We start from the raw sequence: 23135 nt of genomic DNA on the forward strand, positions 1-23135 counted from the left end.
ACCACGCCCAATTTACCCCCCCCCGATTTACACCCGCCCGATATACACCCCCCGATTTACACCCCGCCAGATTTACACCCCCCGATTTACACCCGCCCGATTTACACCCCCCGATTTACACCCCCCGATTTACACCCGCCCGATATACACCCCCCGATTTACACCCGCCCGATTTACACCCGCCCGATATACACCCGCCCGATATACACCCCCCGATTTACACCCCGCCCGACTTACACCACGCCCGATTTACCCCCCCCGATTTACACCCCGCCCGATTTACACCATGCCCAATTTACCCCCCCCCGATTTACACCCCACCCGATTTACACCCGCCCGATTTACACCTCCCGATTTACCCCCGCCCGATTTACACCCCCCCGATTTACACCTCCCGATTTACACCCCCCCGATTTACACCTCCCGATTTACCCCCGCCCGATTTACACCCCGCCCGATTTACACCCGCCCGATTTACACCTCCCGATTTACCCCCGCCCGATTTACACCCCGCCCGATTTACACCCCCCGATTTACACCCGCCCGATTTACACCTCCCGATTTACCCCCGCCCGATTTACACCCCGCCCGATTTACACCCGCCCGATTTACACCCCGCCCGATTTACACCCGCCCGATTTACACCCCGCCTGATTTACACCCCGCCCGATTTACACCCCTCCCCGCCCGATTTACACCCCGCCCGATTTACACCCGCCCGATTTACACCCCGCCTGATTTACACCCCGCCCGATTTACACCCCGCCCGATTTACACCCGCCCGATTTACACCCCGCCTGATTTACACCCCGCCCGATTTACACCCCTCCCCGCCCGATTTACACCCCTCCCCGCCCGATTTACACCCGCCCGATTTACACCCGCCCGATTTACACCCCGCCTGATTTACACCCCGCCCGATTTACACCCCTCCCCGCCTGATTTACACCCGCCCGATTTACACCCGCCCGATTTACACCCCGCCTGATTTACACCCCGCCCGATTTACACACCCTCCCGATTTACACCCACCAGATTTACACCCGCCCGATTTACATCCCCCGATTTACTCCCGTCCGATTTACGCCCGTCCGATTTACACCCGTGCGATTTTACACCTGGCAGTAGAAGTGAAAGTTCACCTGTATAGTTGAACTATGATATTTCATTTACCTAAAGAAAAGGGAAATGATGTTCAATCATTATTAACTAGAATATGTAAGGCTGGTATTTTTAAAATCTACAACATTTTATGTGAGTTCAGGGGTTCCCGCCTCCCTATAGTCAATTATCTCCCCTTTCTTCCCAAATCTCTCTCAAGTGGCCAATCTTCAAGCTCGACAGTAAATGTCAGCAGGATAGTGGAGTTGAAGCACAGATCGTCTAATTTGAATGGCGGATCAGGCTGTCGGTGCTGAATGGCCCACTCCTGTTCCTATGATCACGGATCCCTGATCCTGTTCTTACCTGATATCCAATCACACGTGATTTCCAACTGGGATCATTGGACAGTGATCAGGATTGGGAATTCTGGTTGATTGATCCCGCCTTTTCTCTTTCACAAATACGTAAACAGATTATCTGCCAATGCTTCTTTTACTCCACTAGTTTTTTTCCTCTCTCCTTCCTTCCTAGCCAGAGGTCATTGACTCATTGCTGGGGCACCAAATCTGGTGGACACACTCTGGAACCTTGGCCAAGTGGTCATTATTTGTGTGTAACCTTTGGCAAGTGTAGGCAGCTAATTCTGTTGGGGGAGGGGAGAGAATCACAGCCTACTTTGATCCAGTTCCCACCCAATGACCACAAATGTACAGGAGTCGTTGAGTACCGATCGGCTGCAGCAACTCTGCCATTTTCCTCTTCCCAAACCCAGAGGTGCTGAATCTAACAGGATCAGCTAATTCCGCACAGACCTGCGATCCAATCTAGGTCTGCGTGGCTTAGCTATTCAGTGGATGAATTCACAGAGCAATCAGGGTGCCCCATCCCACCATATTTCCAATCACACATTGCAAATTGTTTTACACTTGCACAGATTGCCTGCTATTCTATTCCTTTACTACAACCCGCACTTATCCATGGCATAGAAATCTTGCTTTCCCTTTGTTCTCAAAAAACTATTCTTTCTGGGTACTCAATATCCACAAATGTATTTCTTCATTGTTGGGTGCTGGCCAGTATTTGACACTTCCAGACTGCAATGTGAACCACTTTGCCAATAGAAGAAAAATAAGTTCTGTTGAACCTTTCCTAATAATCATTTGTCCACGTATCCGAGAGCATCAACGATAGATCAATGATTAAATATAACTCAATAACTTACTTTATATATCTTGCATTGTTTTTCATAATTCCCCCAAAACTGCCCATGCTGATAATTATTTGCTCTAGGTCTCTATTCCGAAAAAAGCTACTTTACATCAAGGGGGAGAAATTCAGTAGGTTGCGCCACCCGTTAGCGCCTTAAGAGGGCCGCAAGCCAACTGGCGCCCGGGCGCGGCACTGCCCACGCCTCCCGCTAAATTCCGCGGGACGTTAGTGGTGGCGCTAACCGTTAGCGCTGCGCCACTGCCAGTGACGTCATCAGTGTGCGCAACGCCCTGGCTGCGATATTCGGCAGCGCCCCTTGATTTACTGCCGGACGCTATGTCCGACCGGTTCAGGGGGGCCTACCTGTGGCCGGGAAGGCGCAAATTAAAGGCGATGTGCGGGGCGACCATTTTTGTTGTTGGCTGCCTGCCAGCACCTGCCTGTGCTCCCGTCCCCGGCCTCCTGAACCCCCACCCCCCGCGGAGTGGCGGCTGCGCTCCAAGAGCCCGGCACTTCTCTTCGGTGCCGGGCTCCTTTGCCTGCACTCCCGATCCTCGGGGGCCCAGCTGGGCCCCAGATCGCGCTGCACAAGGCCCCTCCCCTTTAAGAAGGGAAGGCCTGCAATACCGCAGCGCGACGTGCCGCAGCGTGTGGCGCTGCGGCACGTAGCGCCACGATATTCACTCACAGCGCCCCAAGAGGGATGCGGGGTGCCTCCAGTAGTGCCACGCTTCCCTTTGGGGTGCAACCACTCAATTTCCGGTGCGGGGGCGCGAATGTTTCCGGGGCACTACTTTTAGCGCCCTGGCGAGGCTGGCACCCCAAATGGGGCTGTACTCAATTTCTCCCCCCACGTGTCATGTAAGGACAAAAGCAAAATACTGTGGATGCTGGAAATCTGAAATAAAAACAGAAAATGCTGCAAATTCTCAGCAGGTCAGGCAGCAACTATGGAACGAGAAACTGAGTTAATGTTTCACGTCGATGACCTTTCGTCAGTACTGGAAAAAGTTAGAGATGGAACAGGTTTTAAGCAAGAATAGAGGCAGGGAAAGTGGGGGAGGGGAGGAAAGAACAAAAGGGAAGGTCTGCGATAGGGTGGAAGGCAGGAGTGATTAAATGACAAAAAGGATGATGGTGCAAGGCAAAAGGGGATGGTAATGGGATAAGTAAGGAAACAGAAGGTGGGTCTAGAGGAGGTGTAAATGGGAATATCAGAATCATTACCAACAGCTGCTGTCTGAAAAAATGGGTCAGCGGTCACGATCCGAAATTGTTGAACTCTATGTTGAGTCCGTAAGGCTATAAAGTGCCTAATCGAAAGATGAGGTGCTGTTCCTCGAGATGCTGAGTATTTCCAGCAGGTCAAGCTCGAGGAACAGAATTTTTCCGTTATGTATGGACTGTTTTGTAAAACTAGTATAATGTGCTTCCTTCCACACCTTGCCCCATATTAATTCATTTTCCCAGCTCTTTTTCGTGCGTTTTGTTAAGTATGTCTCATTTAAACTGTGCTTCCACCAGCTCCAAATAGCACAGGTTATTGACAATGCCTCTTAATGCCTCCACTCTTAATTTTGTTGGTTTGCCTAATTCTGATTTGCTTCCTAAGCCTTTGTTATTCTCCTGTGAATTTTGGTGTGTAATTTTTCTGAAAAGTTTTGGAGTTGCATTGGTTCGATGGTATATTGAGAGTTCTTTCGAAACAAGTGCCTGTGTTTTCGAATCTGCGCCTCCCTCAAAGGGGCTCTTAAAATCAAGAACTCACCATATGGGGAATGGGACACAGGCACACGGTTTTACCACTCCACAGTATGTGTTGTTACAACAAAATGTTGCACTCTCCAGATGTGACGGAATTAATGCAGTAGTCTTGGTATTCAAATTCTGATGCATTAACTTCAATGCTCAGGACACTAACTTGAGTCAATTGCTTCACCCACACAGCCGGCTCACAAAGCTCCGCCTTTCTACTGATCCAATTCCTGATACTCTACCTGCCTCTCCCAACCTATCTGTTTTCCCCTGCTCTGCCTGCTTCTCTTTGCCCACCTCGTTCCCCATGCTTGGTCTCTTCCTGCCCGCCAGATTCCTGAAGATCCAACTCCCCAGATTTATAGTTGTTGAAGTCTCCCCGTGCTGCAGTTTCTGGTCAGCGTGTACCTGACACTCGAGAACTTACTGGGCGCATAAATTATGTTTCTCCGATTGGTGCATTGATACTATTCAAATATACCACCTTCCAGGAACCACCTCATCAAGTCATTGAGGCTCGCCAAAGCTGAGAAAATTTGTATCTTGAGATTCGCAGAAAAATCACGGGTTATCATAAGAACATAAGCAATAAGAGCAGGAGTAGGCCATTCGGCCCTTCGAGCCTGCTCCGCCATTCAATAAGATCATGGCTGATCTTCTGCCTCAACTCCATTCACCGACCCTATCGCCATATCCCTTGATGCCCTTACTAGTCAGAAATCTATCGACTTCTGTTTTGAATATACCCAATAACTAAGCCTCCACAGCCCTCTGGGGTAGAGAATTCCAAAGATTCACCACCCTCTGTGTGAAGAAATTTCTTCTCATCTCAGTCCTGAATGGCCTACCCTTTATCCTGAGGCTGTGGCCCCTGATTCTAGACTCCCCAGCCAAGGGAATCATTCTCCCAGCATCCACCCTATCAAGCCCTGTAATAATTTTGTATGCTTCAATGAGATCCCCTCTCATTCTTCTGAATTCAAGAGAATACAGGCCTAGTTTACTCAATCTCTTCTCATACGACAGTCCTGCCATCCCAGGAATCAATCTCGTGAACCTTCGTTGCACTCCCTCTATGGCAAGTATATCCTTCCTTAGGTAAGGAGACCAAAATTGTACACAATACTCCAGGTATGATCTCACCAAGGCCCTATATAATTGGAGTAAGATTTCCATACTCCTGTACTCAAATCCTCTTGTAATGAAGGCCAGCATACCATTTGCCTTCCTAATTGCTTGCTGCACCTGCACATTCACTTTCAGTGACTCATGAACAAGGACACCCAGGTCCCTTTGAGCATCTGCATTCCCCAATCCTTCACCATTTAGGAAATACTCTGCCTTTCTGTTTTTTCTACCAAAGTGGATAACTTCACATTTATCCACATTATATTCCATCTGCCATGTTCTTGCCCACTCACTGAGCCTGTCGAGATCCCCTTGAAGCCTCTTCACAACTGACACAGCCACCTAAGCTTTGTATCAGCAAATTTGGAAATGTTACATTTAGTCCCCTCATTCAAATCATTGATATATATATATTGTGAATAGCTGGGGCCCAAGCATTGATCCTTGCGGTACCCCACTAGTCACAGCCTGCCATCCTGAAAAAGACCCGTTTATCCCTACTCTTTGTTATCTGTCTGTTAACCAATTCTCAATCCATGTGCCCTAATTTTGTTCACCAACCTGTGGCAAAGTTCTGGCAACCTGCCTATCTCAATTACCTTTGCCTTGGCTGGGGAGGACTTGCTGCTGAAACACTGATAGACATCCCATGGCTTGTTCGAGTTTGCAGTCAGTTGAATTAGCTAACTCAAATTTAGCAGAGCCCAGACAGCTGCGGTGATTGAGGGGGGTAGTTCCTTGCAAGTCGGAATCTGATCATTTAACTGGCTGCAAAGGACAGGCAGGCTGTTGGCCAACACGTTTCACTAGTGAGCCTGCCCTGACAGAGACAACCACCTGCATCGGAGGTTCAGTTTTAACATTGTTCAGCAGTTGCTTACCCTCCACCCCCCCCCCACGCTGGTACCTATGTCTAAAAGATAAAGTTAAATTATTTGTGACCTTCTCAAGTGCTTTAATCAAGAGGCTATTTTGAAGTTAAATGAGATGAATTATGTAGCAATGAACAGAAAATCGTTTGGTGTTTTGAAATTTGAGGAGAAGTGATTAACAAACCGACAGGACAATAACCAGCTGTCCCTCCAGCTCTGTGACTGTGCAGAAACATAGACATTGAACGACACATCTTAAGAAAACTACTTTATTACAGTAGAAATGCAACAAATACTGTACAGGCTTTTCTGAATTACTGCATCATTTAGATGATTTAAAAGGAACGTTTATATAATATAACAGGGATAATTTGGCTACAGCTGTAACAAGTTTGCAATTCTGACCCTCAATCAGTTGGTTAACTGGAATTTTACTCATGGAGACAGTATCCAAACTAGGTCTGACTGTGGATTAAGCGACAGTTTTTAAATGATGGAATCACATTGGTTATACTTTGTAAGGCAGGCTGTATCTGTCAATAAACAAACTATACACAAACACATCTTCTGTCTTTACAAATCCCAGTCTGTATCAAACTGTAACCTACCTTTTTCAATAGATACTTCTGGAGTTAGCCAGTACCTACCCTTCACTTAAAAAAACCCCAGTGCAGTATTTGAACTACATATTTATTAAAAATAACTGCATATATATTTTACAAAATTGAAGCACAAAAATAAAAGCAACGTTGAGATGATTTGAAATTCTTCTGACTGTAGCCCAAAATAAAGGACACGTTCCTTTGAAAGCATATAGCAGAAATGAGGCTTGTCTTTATTTACGAATTGCAGAAGCGCCTTTTATCCTGTATCCCATACTTAAACTTCCTGTACAAAATTAGAGAGTCAAACCAAAATTTGTGCAATGCCATTGAAGAAGCAGTTGATACGTACGTTCCTCATGTTCACGTTTCTAACACCATAGAGATGGAAGTCCTACGAACTCAGCGCTCCAAACCAGTTTACAATGGGTCTGAACTGTTTTGATTTAAGATGTGCTTGCCTCGTCCAGTCTGACTTTGGATGACACACACTGGCAAGTTTAGGCAAGTGCGACTTTAGACTTCTCAAATCAAAATCAGATAGTGAGCACAATAGGGATGGGTCAGGGCTTAAGTTCTGAGGACTGCTTTGTTGCTAATAGAAATGAATGGAAAACTTTAATAGCATTAATAAGTAATGCATCCATATTATAAGACATATGAACAAATCGGAAAAATTGTACTTCTATTTTAAAAGCAGACTTTGGTTGTCCGGTTATATTTAAGCCATTTCCAGACAGCTCATTCAAAACTGGGCAGATGGTATCCATTTTTAACACAGATGTTTTTGCCAATTAAAAGATTTTTTAAAAATCCTCAAACTGTGCTATGGCATGCAGGTGTAGGAACGTGATAAAGTTCCAATCTTAAATTCAAGTTTTTGGTCACCAGTCTATTCTCGGCCCAAGGATACATTAAGCACTGCTCTCTACTGTATGCAAACAATAGCTGATGGCTTCAGGTAAGTTGAGATCATTTTGTCGGAAGTGACTTGGTTATCCCTGTGGAAGAAGCTCAAGATTATGGCTGACTTCAGTCTTGCCGTCTGTCTTTCACTCTTTTCATTGGTGACGCCGAACTTTACGAGATTGCTCTTGGTGATGTGATGTTTACTGTCCAATGGGAAGTGATGGAATACCAACTACTCAAACACCTCCTGGTGGTTCATCCAGACTACCACACAAGTTCCTTTGTTGGAGTATGCTCCAGATCTTCTGTGGGCGATCTTTGAATTGGGTTTCTCACTTCCATTGAATTTCTTTTCAACTGTCCATTTAAAGCCGTGGTCTCCATTTCCACAACTGAGCTTGCGTTTGAAGGACAGTTTGACAATGATCGATGGAGATTCTCTTTCCCACACTCATCGGCAGTTGCGTTACCTTTTTCATCAGCTCTTGCCGATAATTTTACTCCTCCATCCTTCTGTCCTCCTACGCCGCCTCGAAAACTAGGCACAATGATGCTTCCTGACGAAGGCCGTTTATCTGCAGCAACATAAGCAAGCATTTTGAGAATGTTTACATGCATAACAGAGTGTGAAATGATAAAAGCTCTTTTGTCTCTGCAGCCTGGCTTTTCCACTGGACCATTTACAAGTTGTACTAGCAGGGACTCTTTTTCAACTTGTTTAATCTCCTGAATAAGCACACATATGCAGAAAGGTCCCTACAGGCCAGAAATGCAGAAACTGAATTGATGGTCTGTAGGAGCAGGCTGAGAACTCAGCCCACCCACCGTCAGAGAATAAAACAGCAGCCTGCAGCATTACACTCTACCAGTGGCAGCCGTTTCTGCTTTTTGCTGATACCTTTTCACGTGTGTGTGTGTGTGTGTTTGTTTTTGTGGGGTGGTGGAAGGACACTAACTCATGAACTGCTGTTTAGGGGTTTCATCAAAAGCAGGACCGAAAGGGAATTCCCTGCCTACTCCCACACAGATGGTTACTCAGTAACAGTTTTATGACATTTTAATCCCAATTATTTTTATTTTATATCTGCACAGAGTGATCTTAAACAGAGTGCTAAAGTTGGGAATTTGGAGAGAGTGGGAATTCGGAGCAGAGGGGGAAGGAGGAGAGCGCGAGAGGAGCGGCCGGAGATGAAGATAGGCCCGAGAGCCTGGAGCCCGGAGGGAGCGAGGTAAACAAAACCTAAAGTGACTTCAGCACAAGGGAAGGAGCAGATTGGTGAGTAGATGGTGATTGTTTTTTTTTAAGTCTTGAGTTTATTTTTGTTAAGTTAGTTAACAATCTATTAAATAGAGGCATGGCAGGGCAACTCAGTCCCGTGGAATCATCTTGTGCCATGTGGGGACTCCAGGATGCTTCCCGTGTCCTGGACAACCACATGTGCAGGAAGTGTCGTCAGCTGGAGGAGCTTGAGCTCCGGGTTGCGGAGCTTGAGCAGCAGTTGGTGTCACTGCGGTGCATCCACGAAGCTGAGAGCTTTCAGGAGGTGGTCACCCCGCAGCTTAAGAATGTGCAGGTAGAGAGGGAATGGGTGACCACCAGACAGACAAGGAGGTCCAGGCAGGTAGTGCAGGAGTCCCCCAGAGTGCATCTCACTCTCTAACCGGTATTCACTGGTGAGGGCGATGGTTCCTCTGTGGCGTACAGCCAGAGCCAAGTCCACAGCACCATGGGTGGCTCAGCTGTACGGGGGTGGGGTGGCGGAGGAGGAGGATCAGAAAAGCAATAGTGGTAGGGGATTCAATAGTTAGGAGAACAGACAGCCGTTTCTGCGGCCGCAGATGTGACTCCAAGATGGTATGTTGCCTCCCTGGTGCCAGGGTCAAGGATGTCACTGAGCAGCAGCAGAACATTCTGAGGGGGGAGGGTGAACAGCCAGAGGTCGCGGTCCATATTGGTATCAACGACATAGGTAGAAAGAGGGATGAGGTCCTGCAGACAGATTTTAGGGAGCTAGGAAAGAGATTAATAAGTAGGACCTCAAAGGTAGTAATCTCCAGATTTCTCCTGGTGCCACGAGCTAGTGAGTACAGAAATGGGAGGATAGAGCAGATGAATGCGTGGCTGGAGAGCTGGTGCAGGAGGGAGTGCTTAAGATTCCTGGGACATTGGGACCGGTTCTGGGGGAGGTGGGACCTGTACAGACCAGACAGGTTGCACCTCAACAGAGCCGGGACCAATGTTCTTGTGGGGGGGGGGGGGGGTTGCTAGTGCTGTTGGGGAGGGTTTAAACTAATTTGGCAGGGGGATGGGCACCAGGATGTAGCATTAGAAAGGAGAAACCAGGCGCACAAAGGATTGGGAGAGACAGATAGCACTAGAGTAAGAAATAGTACGGTATTAGGTGGGGTCAGACTTAGAGAGAATACAAGGTCTAATTCAGGTTTATAAACGCACAAAACAGGGTAAATAAGGTTGGTGAGCTGCAGGCGCAAATAGCCACATAGGAATATGATGTCGTGGCGATAACGAAGATCTGGCTCAAAAAAGGGCAGGATTGGGTACTAAATATTCCTGGATATAAGGTGTTAGGAAAGATAGGGAAGGAAAGAAAGATGGTGGGGTGGCAATATTGATTAAGGAGAGTATTACAGTGCTGGAGAGAGAGGATGTCTTGGACAGAATCTATTTGGTTAGAGTTACGAAACAATAGAGGTGCCATTACACTACTCGGTGTATTCTATAGGCCACCAACTAGTGGGAAGGATATAGAGGAGCAAATTTGCAGGGAAATTACAGTGAGGTGCAAGAACTATAGAGTAGTGATAATGGGGAAATTCAATTATCCTAATACAGACTGAGATAGTAATAGTGTAAAGGGCAGAGAGGGGGAAGAAATTCTGAAGTCTGATCAAGAACTTTCTTGATCAGTACGTTTTCGGCCCAATGAGGAAGGAGGCATTGCTGGATCTGGTTCTGGGGAATGAGGTGAGTCAAGTGGAGCAAGTGTCAGTGTGGGAACATTTAGGGAACAGTGATCATAGCATCATAAGGTTCAGATTAACTATGGAAAAGGACAAGGAGCAATCTAGAGTAAAAATACTTAATTGGAGGAGGGCCAATTTCAGTGGGTTGAGAACGGATCTGGCCCGGGTAAACTGGAATCAAAGATTGGCAGGCAAAACTGTAATCGAACAATGGGCCGCCTTTAAAGAGATGGTTCGGGTACAGTCGATGTACATTCCCACGAGGGGGAAATGTAGGGCAACCAAAGCCAGAGCTCCCTGGATAAGAACATAAGAAATAGGAGCAGGAATAGGCTACTTGGCCCCTTGAACCTGCTCCGCCATTCAATAAGATCATGGCTGATCTTGGGCTCAAAGCCACTTCCCTGCCCGCTCCCCATAACCCTTCACTCCCTTATCTTGCAAAAATCTGTCTATCTCCACCTTAAATGTATTTAATGACCCAGCCTCCACGGCTCTTTGGGGCAGAGAATTCCACAGATTTACGACCCTCTGAGAGAAGAAATTTCTCCTCATCTCAGTTCTAAAAGGGCGACTCTTTATTCTGAGACTGTGCCCCCGAGTTCTAGATTTCCCCACGAGGGGAAACACCCTCTCTGCATCTACCTTGTCGAGCCCCCTCAGTATCTTATATATTTCAATAAGATCACCTCTCATTCTTCTAAATTCCAATGAGTATAGGCCCAGCCTGCTCAACCTTTCCTCATACGTCAACCCCTCCATCTCTGGAATTAACCTAGTGAATCATCTCTGAACTGCCTCCAATGCAAGTATATCCTTCCTTAAATAAGGAGACCAAAACTGTACGCAGTACTCAAGGTGTGGTCTCACCAATACCCTGTACAGTTGAAGCAGGACTTCCCTACTTTAATACTCCAACCCCTTTGAAATAAAGGCCAACATTCCATTTGACTTTTTGATTACTTGCTGTACCTGCGTGCTAACTTTTTGTGTTTCATGCACAAGGACCCCCAGGTCCCTCTGAACTGTAGCATTTTGTAATCTCTCTCCATTTAAATAATAATTAGCTTTTTTATTTTTCCTGCCAAAGTGTATAACCTCGCACTTTCCCACATTATACTCCATCTGCCAAATGTTTGCCCACTCACTTAGCCTGCCTATATCCCTTTGCAGGTTCTTTGAGTCCTCTGCACAACTTGCTTTCCCACCCATCTTTGTATCATCTGCAAACTTGGCTACATTACACTTGGTGCCTTCATCCAAGTCATTAATGTAGATTGTAAATAGTTGAGGCACCCTGTGGCACCCCACTAGTTACCATTTGCCAACCGGAAAATGACCCATTTTACCCGACTCTCTGCTTTCTGTTAGTTAGCCAATTCTCTATCCATGCTAATATATTACCCCCAACTCCGTGAGCTCTTAGCTTATGCAGTAACCTTTTATGTGGCAGCTTATCAAATGCCTTCTGGAAATCCAAATACACCACATCCACTGGTTCACCTTTGTCCACCCTGCTCGTTACCTCCTCAAAGAACTCCAGCAGATTTGTTAAACATGATTTCCCTTTCATAAAACTATGCTGACTCTGCCTGACTGCATTATGATTTTCCAAATGCCCTGCTACTGCTTCCTTAATGAAGGACTCCAGCATTTTCCCCAACGACAGATGTTAGGCTAACTGGTCTATAGTTTCCTGCTTTCTGTCTCCCTCCTTTCTTAAATAGGGGTGTTACATTTGCGGTTTTCCAATCCGCTGGGACCTCTCCAGAGTCCAGGGAATTTTGGTATATTGCAACCAATGCATCCACCATCTCTGCAGCCACTTCTTTTAAGACCCTGGGATGCAGGCCATCTGGTCCAGGGGACTTGTCATCTTTTAGTCCCATTATTTTACCAAGTACTATTTCCTTAGTGATAGTAATTGTCTTTATAGTTCCCCCCTCCCTATGGCCCCTTGATTATCCATTATTGGGGTGTTGTTAGTGTCTTCTACCGTGAAGACAGATACAAAATATTTGTTCAGAGTCTCTGCCATTTACCCGTTCCCCATTATTAATTCCCCTGTCTCATCCTCTAAGGGACCAACGTTTACTTTAGCTACCCTCTTCCTTTTTATATACCTGTAGAAGCTCTTACTATCTGTTTTAATGGCCCAGAAATTCGGGTCAGGGGCTTCCCGCGGGTGCAAGCCCCCCGACCTGCACTTACCTTGCGCGCCGGCAGTTGAGCTGTAGGGCCCTGTGGAATTCCGCTCCGGGGCCTGCTCCAGCTGCCGGCATGCTGTGCTTGCGTGTCCCAGGGGCTTAGTTAGTGCGATGCGTCCCCTGGGATCACGTGAGCCATGGGCAGCCAAACGGAAGAGGGAAAAGCCCATTCATAAGATTGACAGGAAGACCTGTCAAAACTTATGAATACTACGGGCCCCAAAATAGCAGTAAAACTTCAAATAAATTTTTAAAAAACATCACACTTTTAAAATAAACTATAAATTACATTAAAGAACTATTTTAAACAATAATTTAAATTTTTGAAAAAAATAATTTTATAAAAAACGGGGCTAAAAATAAACTTACCTTGCTTTAAAGTATTTAAAAATGATAAACCTGTGGAAAAAATGTTTTAATTTTAATTAATTGACCACTTACCTTGTAAAAAGCAGGCCTTACGCCTGCTTTTTAAATGTGTAAATCCTGCAGGCTTAACCTCGCGTGAAAACCTGTAAAAAAAAACTAAGTTCAAAGCACACGCGCAGCCTCCCCTGCGCGCGTGTTTGACCTCTGAACCCCTTCGTTCAGAGGATCAGAAGTGCCGGTTTCCCGCGCATGCGCAGTGCATCTAGGAAACCGTCACTTCCATTCGGCCTACGGGTGAGTACCCCGTGCGTACGCACCCGTGGAGAGCCGAATTTCTGGGCCATTGTTTCTTGCCAGTTTACTCTCATAATTGATCTTCTCTCTCTATTATTTTTTTAGTCATCCTTTGCTGGTTTTTAAAAATTTCCCAATCCTCTGGTCTCCCACCAATCTTGGCAACATTGTACGCTTTCATTTTCAATTTGATACCATCCTTTACTTCCTTAGTTAGCCACGGATGGTGCTCCCTTCTCTTAAAATCTTTCTTTCTCACTGGAATATATTTTTGTTGAGAGTTATGAAATATCTCCTTAAATGTCCACCACTGCATTTCAACTGTCTTACCCTTTAATTTATTTTTCCAGTTCACTTTAGCCAGTTCTGCCCTCATGCCTTTGTTTAAGGTTAGGACACTGGTTTGAGATACAACTTTCTCACCCTCCAAATGAATTTGAAATTCAACCATGCTATGATCACTCTTTCCTAGAGGATCCTTTACTGTGAGATCATTTATTAATTCTGTCTCATTACCCAGTACCAGATCCAAGATAGCCTGCTCCCTGGTTGGTTCTATTACATACTGTTCTAGGAAACTATCCCGGATGCACTCTATGAACTCCTCCTCAAGGCTACCATGGCCAATCTGATTTGTCCAATCAATATGGAGATTAAAATCACCCATGATTATTACCGTACCTTTTTTACAGGCCTCCATTATTTGTTGATTTATACTCTGTCCAACAGTATTGTTACTGTTCGGGGGCCTGTAGACTACGCCCACCAGAGACTTTTTCCCTTTATTATTTTTTATCTCCACCCAAACCGATTCTACATCTTGATCTTCTGAGCCAATATCACTTCTCACCACTGCACTGATCCCATCCTTTACCAACAAAGCCACCCCACCTCCCTTTCCTTTCTGTCTATCCTTCCGAATTGTCAAATACCCTGGAATATTCAGCTCCCAGCCCTGATCACCTTGCAACCACGTCTCTGGAATGGCGATCAGATCATACCCATTTGTATCTATTTGTGCCCTCAACTCATCTATCTTGCTACGAATGCTGTATGCATTCAGATATAGAGCTTTTAACTTTTTCTTTTTACCAATTCTCCTTGTTTTGGCCCCATTTCCCCCCATCTTTATCCTGCTCTATTGCTTTCTCATTGAATTTTAAATTCCCGCTCACCTGGCTCCTCCCCCCCACTATTTAGTTTAAAGCCCTCTCTACAGCCCTAGTTATTCGATTCGCCAGGACTCTAGCCCCAGCATGGTTCAAGTAAAGCCCTTCCTAACGGAACAGCTCCCTCTTATCCCAGTACTGGTGCCAGTGCCCCACAAATCGAAACCCATTTCTCCCACACCAGTCTTTGAGCCACTCGTTCATTTCGCTGATCTTATTTACCCTATGCAAATTCGCTCGTGGCTCAGGTAGTAATCCAGGGTTAATTACCTTTGTGGTTCTGCTTTTTAATTTAGCCCCTAGCTGCTCATACTCTCGCAGCAGAACCTCTTTCTTTGTCCTACCTATGTCATTGGTGCCTACGTGGACCACGGCAACTGGATCTTCCCCCTGAAGCTTCTCTCCAGCCCTGAGATGTCCTTAACCCTGGCACCGGGCAGGCAACACAGCCTTTGGGACTCATGCTCTCGGCTGCAGAGAACAGTATCTATCCCCCTCACTATACTGTCCCCTATCACTACAACATTTCTTTTTACTCCCCCCACTTGAATGGCTCCCTGTATCACGGTGCTGTGGTCAGATTGCTTATCCACCCTGCAGTCCCTGCCCTCGTCCACACAGGGAGCAAGAATCTCATGCCTATAGGACAAGGCCAAGGGCTGAGGCTCCTCCATCACTACCTCCTGGATCCCAATACCTGCCTTGCTTGTAGTCACACCCTCCTGTCCCTGACCATGGGCCAAATTGGAAGTAATTACTCTAGTGGGTGTGACTGCCTCCTGGCACTTAACTTAGTGTCCAGGTAATGCTCCCCCTCCCTAATGTGTCGCAGTGTCTGAATCTCAGACTCCAGCTCATCAACTCTGAGCTGAAGTTCCTCGAGCAGCCTGGATGACGAAAGAGATAGAGAATAAGATGAAGCAGTAAAAGGGGGCGTATGACAGATGTCAGTTTGAGAATACAAGTGAGAACCAGGCTGAATATAGAAAGTTCAGAGGGGAAGAGAAAAAGGAAATAAGAGGGACAAAGAAAGAGTATGAGAATAGACTGGCAGCTAACATAAAAAGGAATCCAAAAGTTTTCTATAGGCATATAAATAGTAAACGGGTAGTAAAAGGCGGGGTGGGGCTGATTAGGGACCAAAAAAGAGACCTATGTATGGAGGCAGAGAGCATAGCTGAGGTACTAAATTAGTACTTTGTATCTGTCTTTAACAAGGAAGAAGATGCTGCCAAAGTCATAGTGAAAGAGAAGGTAGTTGAGATACTGAATGGGATCAAAATTGGTAAAGAGGCGGTACTAGAAAGGCTGGCTGTACTTAAAGTAGATAAGTCACCAGGACCGGATGGGATGTATCCTAGGATGCTGAGGGAAGTAAAGGTGGAAATTGCGGAGGTACCTGGCCATAATCTTCCAATCCTCCTTAGATATGGGGGTGGTGCCAGAGGACTGGAGACTGCAAATGTTACACCCTTGTTCAAAAAAGGGTGTAAGGATAAACCCAGCAACTACAGGCCAGTCAGTTTAACCTCGGTGGTGGGAAGCTTTTAGAAACGATAATCTGGGACAAAATTAACAGTCACTCGGCCAAGTGTGGATTAATTAAGGAAAGCCAGCACAGATTTTTTAAAGGCAAATCATGTTTAACTAACTTGATTGAGTTTTTTGATGAGGTAATAGAGAGTGTTGATGAGGGCAATGCGGTTGACGTGGTGTACATGGACTTCCAAAAGGCGTTTGATAAAGTGCCACATAATAGGCTTGCCAGCAAAGTTGAAGCCCATGGAATTAAAAGGGACAGTGGCAGCATGGCTATGAAATTGGCTAAGTGACAGGAAACAGAGAGTAGTGGTGAATGGTTGTTTTTCAGACTGGAGGAAGGTACACAGTGGTGTTCTCCAGGGGTCGGTACTAGGACCACTGCTTTTCTTGATATATATTAATAACTTGGACTTGGGAGTACAGGGCACAATTTCAACATTTGCAGAAGACACAAAACTTGGAAGTATAGTGAACAGTGAGGAGAATAGTGATAGACTTCAAGAGGACATAGACAGGCTGGTGGAATGGGCGGACACGTGGCAGATGGAATTTAACACAGAAAAGTGTGAAGTGATACATTTTGGTAGTAAGAATGAGGAGAGGCAATATAAACTAAAGGGTACAATTCTAAAGTGGGTGCATGAACAGAGAGACCTGGGGGTATATGTGCACAAATCATTGAAGGTGGCAGGGCAGGTTGAGAAAGAGGTTAAAAAAGCTTACGGGATCCTGGGCTTCATAAATAGAGGCAGTGGCCCGTATTTTCCGATCCCTACGGGCGTGTACACACTTGTAGGGACCTTGCAAATGCCGGTTTCAGGTATGCGAAGCACATGCACTGAAAACCGGCATTTCCGATCTGTCAAGAATCCTCTCGACAGATCCTCCGCCTGCCCTGGAGAAGGGCCTCTGCGGGTGGAGAGTTCCGCTTTCTGCAGAACCTCCGCCCACTGAAAACCCTTAGAAATCTTATGCCTAGTAAAAGCACGCGTAAGGCCTGCTTTTACCAGCATAAAAGTTTTAAAAAAGTTTAAAATTTTTTTTCACTCATTTATAATTTAAAATTACTTTTAAAAAGGTAAGTTTATTTTAGTCCCATAAAAAACTAAAATTAAATTTTTGTTTAAAATATTTAATTTAATGTAATTTGAACTAATTTTAAAAATGTGATAAAAAAAATTATTTAATGTTTTGATGTGTTTTTGGAGTGATCCCCATTCATACTTTTGACATGTCTAAGCTGTTAAAAGTATGAAGGGAGATTCCCTTCTCCAATTGACTCCCTATGGCCCACGTGATCCCAGGGATGCTTGCGAACCTGGGCCCTGCGCATTTCATCGTGGAGAGGCCCAGGATCGGAAATGACCGGACCTCTGGAGCCCTCAGGTAAGGGCGTAGATTTTTTCCAGATCGGAGGCCTCCGCTCGGAAAATACGGGCCATAGAGTACCAAAACAAGGAAGTTATGATGAATCTTTATAAAACACTAGTTCGGCCTCAACTGGAGTATTATATCCAATTCTGGGCACCACACTTTAGGAAGGATATGAAAGCCTTAAAGAGGGTGCAGAAAAGATTGACAAGAATGATTCCAGGGATGAGGGACTTCAGTTGCATGGATAGACTTAAGAAACTGGGGTTGTTCTCCTTACAGCAGAGAAGGTTGAGAGGAGATTTGATAGAGGTGTTCAAAATCATGATGTGTCTGGACAGAGTTGATAGAGAGAAACTGTTCCCATTGGCGGAAGGGTCGAGAACCAGAGGACGCAGATTTAAGGTGATTGGCAGAAGAACCAAAGGCGACATGAGGGAAAAAAATGTTTACGCAGCGAGTGATTATGATCTGGAATGCACTGCCTGAAAGGGTGGTGGAGGCAGATTCAGTCGTGGCTTTCAAAAGGGAGTTGGATAAGTACCTGAAGGAAAAAAATTTGCAGGGCTACGGAGAAAGGACGGGGGAGTGGGACTAGCTGAAGTGCTCTTACAGAGCCGGCATGGGCTCGATGGGCTGAATGGCCTCCTGCTGTGCTGTAACCATTCTATGATTTTTAAAAGTTCCATTTTCTCATCCTTCAATCATTATTTCCTGCTGTTTCAGCAATTACTTGCCTTTAATCTACTCTCACTTTAAAACGTACTGAAATGTTCAGAGGCCGACTAATAGATTGTGATGAATAGAGGTTCTGTCACAAATGAAATCAAAAGACAATCTATAGGGGGATAAATTCAGTTGGTTGTGCCTCCCGTTAGCGCCTTAAGAGGGCGCTAACGGGACGCAAACCAACTAGTGCCCGGGCGCGGCACTGCCCACGCCTCCCGCAAAATTCAGCGGGAGGTTAGTGGCGGCACTAACCGGTAGCGCCCTATGGCGCTGCGCTGCTGGCGATGACGTCATTGGTGTGCGCAGCATCCTGCTCACGATCTTCGGGAGCATCCCGACTTACCGCCGGACGCTATGTCCGACGGGGTCAGGGGGGTGTACCTGCGACCGGGGAGGCGCAATTTAAAGGCGAGGTGCGGGGCGGCCATTTTTGTTGCTGGCCGCCTGCCAGCACCTGCCTGCGCTGCCGTCCCAGACCTCCTGAAACACCCCCCCCCGCCGCGGAGTGCTGGCTGCGCTCCAACAGCTCGGCACTTCTCTTGAGTGCCGGGCTCTTTTGCCTGCACTCCCGCTCCCCGGGGGCCCAGCTGGGCTCCAGGTCGCGCTGCACAAGGCCCCTCCCCTTTAAGAAGGTAGGAAGGCCTGCAATACCGCGGCGTGACGTGCCGCAGCATGTGGCGCTGCGGCACATAACGCCACGATATTGACTTGCAGCGCCCCAAGAGGGATGCAGGGCGCTTCCAGTAGCGCCCCGCTTCCCCCTTGGGGCACAACCACTCAAGTTCCAGCGCGGGGGCGCTAATTTTTCTGGGGCGCTACTCAATTTTTAGCCCATAGATTTTTAATATCCATTTGTGAGATGTAGCTGGTCACTTTCAATTTTGCTACTTTTAACTTGTTTTCTACCAGTTGGAGAAGATATACATCATCATCTGTTATGCAAAATGTCACTTCAAAAGGCATTATTCCTATGTAAATATGTTTTGATTAGAAAGCATGTAGAAACCTTTTAACACAGACTGCTAGCTCTTGAAATCAATAAAATTAATGTAAAGGGCTCTGGGTAACACGAGCAAATGGGCTGGGATCTCTGGAGTTCAGGAAATCATTGCATCCATTTGTTATAAGTGGTTCAATTATGGAAGACATCTTGGGGGAGAAATTCGACTTGTGCCCAAAATGAGTTGACGTAGCGATGGCGCCCCGCACATGTCCATGCTAGTCTGAGGCCTGAGCCAAATTCGGCATCGGGCCTCATTTAAATGCCACTGTTGAGCTGCGGGCACAAGATGGCCACCACTGCAGCTCGCCGGTCGAGGAGAGTGGGAAACAGGCTGGCTGTCAGGTGCAGCGAGCCGGCAGGTCGGGTCTGAGGGGGCGGGGGAGGCCGGAAACAATGACGGGGAAGGAGAACAGAAAATTTCTTGGGCCTTTTTTTCCCGAGCAGCCTCCAGTGGTCCCTTTAAGGAATGCTGGTTAGGCCACTCAACGCCAGGTATGCACAATGTAAGCGCCATCCATTTGTACCTGAATTTTTGCATTAAGGTTCTACAAATGGCATAGGATACCAAATGCAAAATTCAGGGAGCCCAACACCTGCTCCATGCAGGCATCACGGATATGTGAAATTCGCCCGAGCCACTATGGCGTGGCAGATCACAACGTGAAAGTACGAGGTTTAACGCCAGAAAAACGAGTTGCATTTCTCCCCCCTTTTGATTCCTGTATCCAGTTGTCAACTCTAAAGGCTCACAGTTTAACAGTTCTTACATTGCTGCACTGCAGCACATGGTGCTCAGTGAGCCATTCTAAGAATTACAGTACAGATGCTAGCTTCGATTTAATATTATTAGTACATTAGTGAAGTATGTGTCTTTAATTTTTGTACCTGAGGTGGGAGAGTGAGTTAAAACTGCTGTAAAAGAAAATTGTGCAAGATGCTACAGACAGAGAAAGAAAACAGATACGCCACATGTACACTGTTTAGTGGATAGCACTGGCAGCTGCTTAAAGGTAGGTCATAGTAATACGGGGAAAGATGTGATGGGGAACTAAAGATGGAAAGAAAGCAAACTACAAATGTTATTATGATTCAAGGTCTCACTTTCAATGGTTTCAGAGTCTTTCATGTGAGCAGACTATGGCCCTGATATTTACTTGGGCATGCTTATGGAGCAGGGGGAGGGAGGAGTTATGAACAGGAAGCCCAGAAGTACTTGTTTCCCGGATTGGCCTGCAGTTTTTAACTGCATGGTATGTTTGATTCTTTTTTCCATGTTTCCCGTCCGACAGCTAGCCTGATTGACAGGGGGCAGAAATCACGGGATTGTGGGAATTGGGGGGGGTTAGAGCGTGGTTGGGGGGATTGGTGATCGCGGGAGGGGTCAGGGAAGAGGACAAATCACCGGGGGGGGGGAGGGGGGGAGGAGAAAGAAGGTTGTCGGTGATCGCAGGGGTCAGGGAAGCCGACAGATCGAGGGGTAGATCCCGGGAGTGGGAGATCAGGGGGAGGGGGGTTGTCAGTGATTGTGGAGTGGGGGGGTTGGGGGGTGGGTGGAGTTTACCGGGTTAGCTTGTTGGGCATTGAAGAAACACTCCTGCTCCTCTTGGGCCACAAGCAGTGCTGTTAAGGCACTTACCTTATGGTTCTGGCCCTGCACGCCTCCTTTTACCTGCCAGGTTTCCCGAGGCCAGGGAAACCCGGCTGACAGGAGTGGAAAATAGAAACTGTGTTAAAATGGAAGCACGCAGCCTCCTTAATAGATGTGAACAACTGACCGGCCTCCTGAGCGCGGACTGGTCGCCCGACCCCCGTCCCACCTCCATTAAAACCAGAAGTGAGCTGGTTCAAGGCGGGCTGGGTTCAGGTTTGAAATCTTAAATATTTTACCTTCCCACCCGACCTAAACCCACCTGCTGTTGGGGGTTAAAATTACCCCCCGTGTCTCCCCCAAACTGGAAGCTGTAGTTTTATGCTATCTGCCTTGTCATGGTGTTTGGCCTGGGGCTAACCCCAATTTGTGTACTGGACTTTACCGAGACTCGCACTACAAGCAGTTCAGTGCGGAATATCAAAACTTGGATCACAGCTTTACGGCCTAAAATTAGCTAAACTATTTACAAATTAATGCAAACCAGGAAGCTTCCTGTTATTCTGACAATCTTAAAATTCATAAACACAATTCATACAAAGGTGGGTGATCAGACAAAACATCAAGATATTAGTTCCAGGCAAAGTATCAAACATACTGAACGCTCATTGACACAGCACAAAGCACTTTCACACATTCTAAAGCACACACACTTTAGGAGTAATTTTAACTTAACTTGCCGAGCGGGATCCCCTCGGGATCGGGTGTAATGCTGGATTTACACCCTGCCCAATATTACTCTCTATTGCACCTGATCGCGTGGGTTAGGTTAAAATTGGCACCTTTATGCCTGAGTGCAGTGGCTCAGGCGCTACCCAACACAAAGGCATAATTGATCGGATTTCCCCAAAGGTCTAATATAACACCTTTAACACAGATCATCAGAGGCGGAAGATCGTCGTGTCTGCTGGAATAGATATATCACCACTCTGACATCATTCAGCACAGTTGCTGACAGCCGGATGGATCAATGAGCATTTCAAACCTACACCCCGATTCCCACACAGCAAATCCAGGTAGGCTAGAGCTCATAGTCATCTTAAGATTAAAGAGGTGGGGCATAGCTTGGCTTTGGTTACATTAGATTTTAAAAATTCACGTGGTCACCATGTGTGAAATATTAATCAAGAAGATTATCAATGGCACACAGACGTATTTTCTATTTGTTTACTTTGTTAGTTTGGCATGTCTAATACATCCACAGCTCAGGACTGATGAGAGCTCGGGGAATATGAAATATGAACATTTAAAACCACACCTTACATTTTCAGAACAAACTGTGCTTTTAAGACAGTCAACATAATGGTATTGGTCTCTTGAAGGCAGTCTTTGTTACTTTGCACTTGCAATACCAACATGCTAACTGATAGGTTTTACAGTTCAGAATGTAATGCAGTTGTTGGTAAGGCAACATAAAGTAGGTTTCTGTTCACTGAATTTTGAATTCCTTCATTTACTGCTGAATGACTCAAACTGTTACTACTCTGCATGCAGTCAGTTATTTCTCCTGCGTTTATCTGAAGGCGCAATAAGCTGGTGCTGTGATAGCTATCAAGTAAGTAATAACAGGAAACTGCCAATGTATGACATGCATCTCAACCACAAACTAGACAACTGGAACTTTAAAGGCGTACAAGCAAGTATTACTTGTAAACCAATTGTCTTCACAATTCTTCACAGTCAACTAGTTACTCGCCATTTTATGTACTGTTGTACCTCCATAACCCTGTAATTTTACTGTGGTATTCATGTGCAGTATTTCTCATATTATATGCATTACATTTAAGGTCAATGGATTGAAGGGGATAATTGATAGGAATAAAAAATGTCCGATCAAACAGCGGACCAGTAGTGGGGGGGGGGGGGGATGAGGTAGAGGTTAAATATATGTGGACTAAAAGTAATAAGGCTGGGGTTCCATTGATAAATACAGAGGCTAGAGCAAAAATTAGTTTTTTCAAAAAGAGGCAGATGATAAATATAAGCAGATAAAGCAGAAAAAATTACTCAAACTGAAATTTAAAGAGATGTATCTGCACAAAAAAGAGAAGTGGCTGCATATATGGGGCAAGTATTGTTTCAGCCTTTATAAAGATTCAAAATGGATATGAAATATTTGTCAACCTTTGCCAAGGCTGGATGGGAGGAGGAGCAGAAGAGAAAGAAGTGCCAGACTAAACTAAAATGATAGGAAGCCCAATGTGGAGTCATGAAACAGTCTGTGGCCAAGTGACGGAGC

General features: G+C 46.0%; 1 protein-coding gene across 3 annotated transcripts in view; it reads right to left on the minus strand.

The window, feature by feature from the left end:
* Window positions 1-6323: 6323 nt before the first annotated feature.
* LOC147105284 (differentially expressed in FDCP 6 homolog) overlaps window positions 6324-23135 on the minus strand; it is a 200855-nt gene continuing 184043 nt past the window's right edge. For 2 of the 3 annotated variants that reach the window (XM_086011478.1, XM_086011477.1), the window contains one exon: window positions 6324-8154. In XM_086011478.1, the coding sequence (XP_085867604.1) occupies window positions 7844-8154 (311 nt within the window). In that variant the 3' untranslated portion in view covers window positions 6324-7843. The remainder of the gene's footprint in view (window positions 8155-23135) is intronic. The other variant, XM_086011479.1, reaches the window with a different exon arrangement.

This window comes from Somniosus microcephalus, chromosome 18, assembly GCF_052327205.1.
Source record: "Somniosus microcephalus isolate GS21.2 chromosome 18, FLI_Smic_1.0, whole genome shotgun sequence".
NCBI lineage: Eukaryota > Metazoa > Chordata > Chondrichthyes > Squaliformes > Somniosidae > Somniosus > Somniosus microcephalus.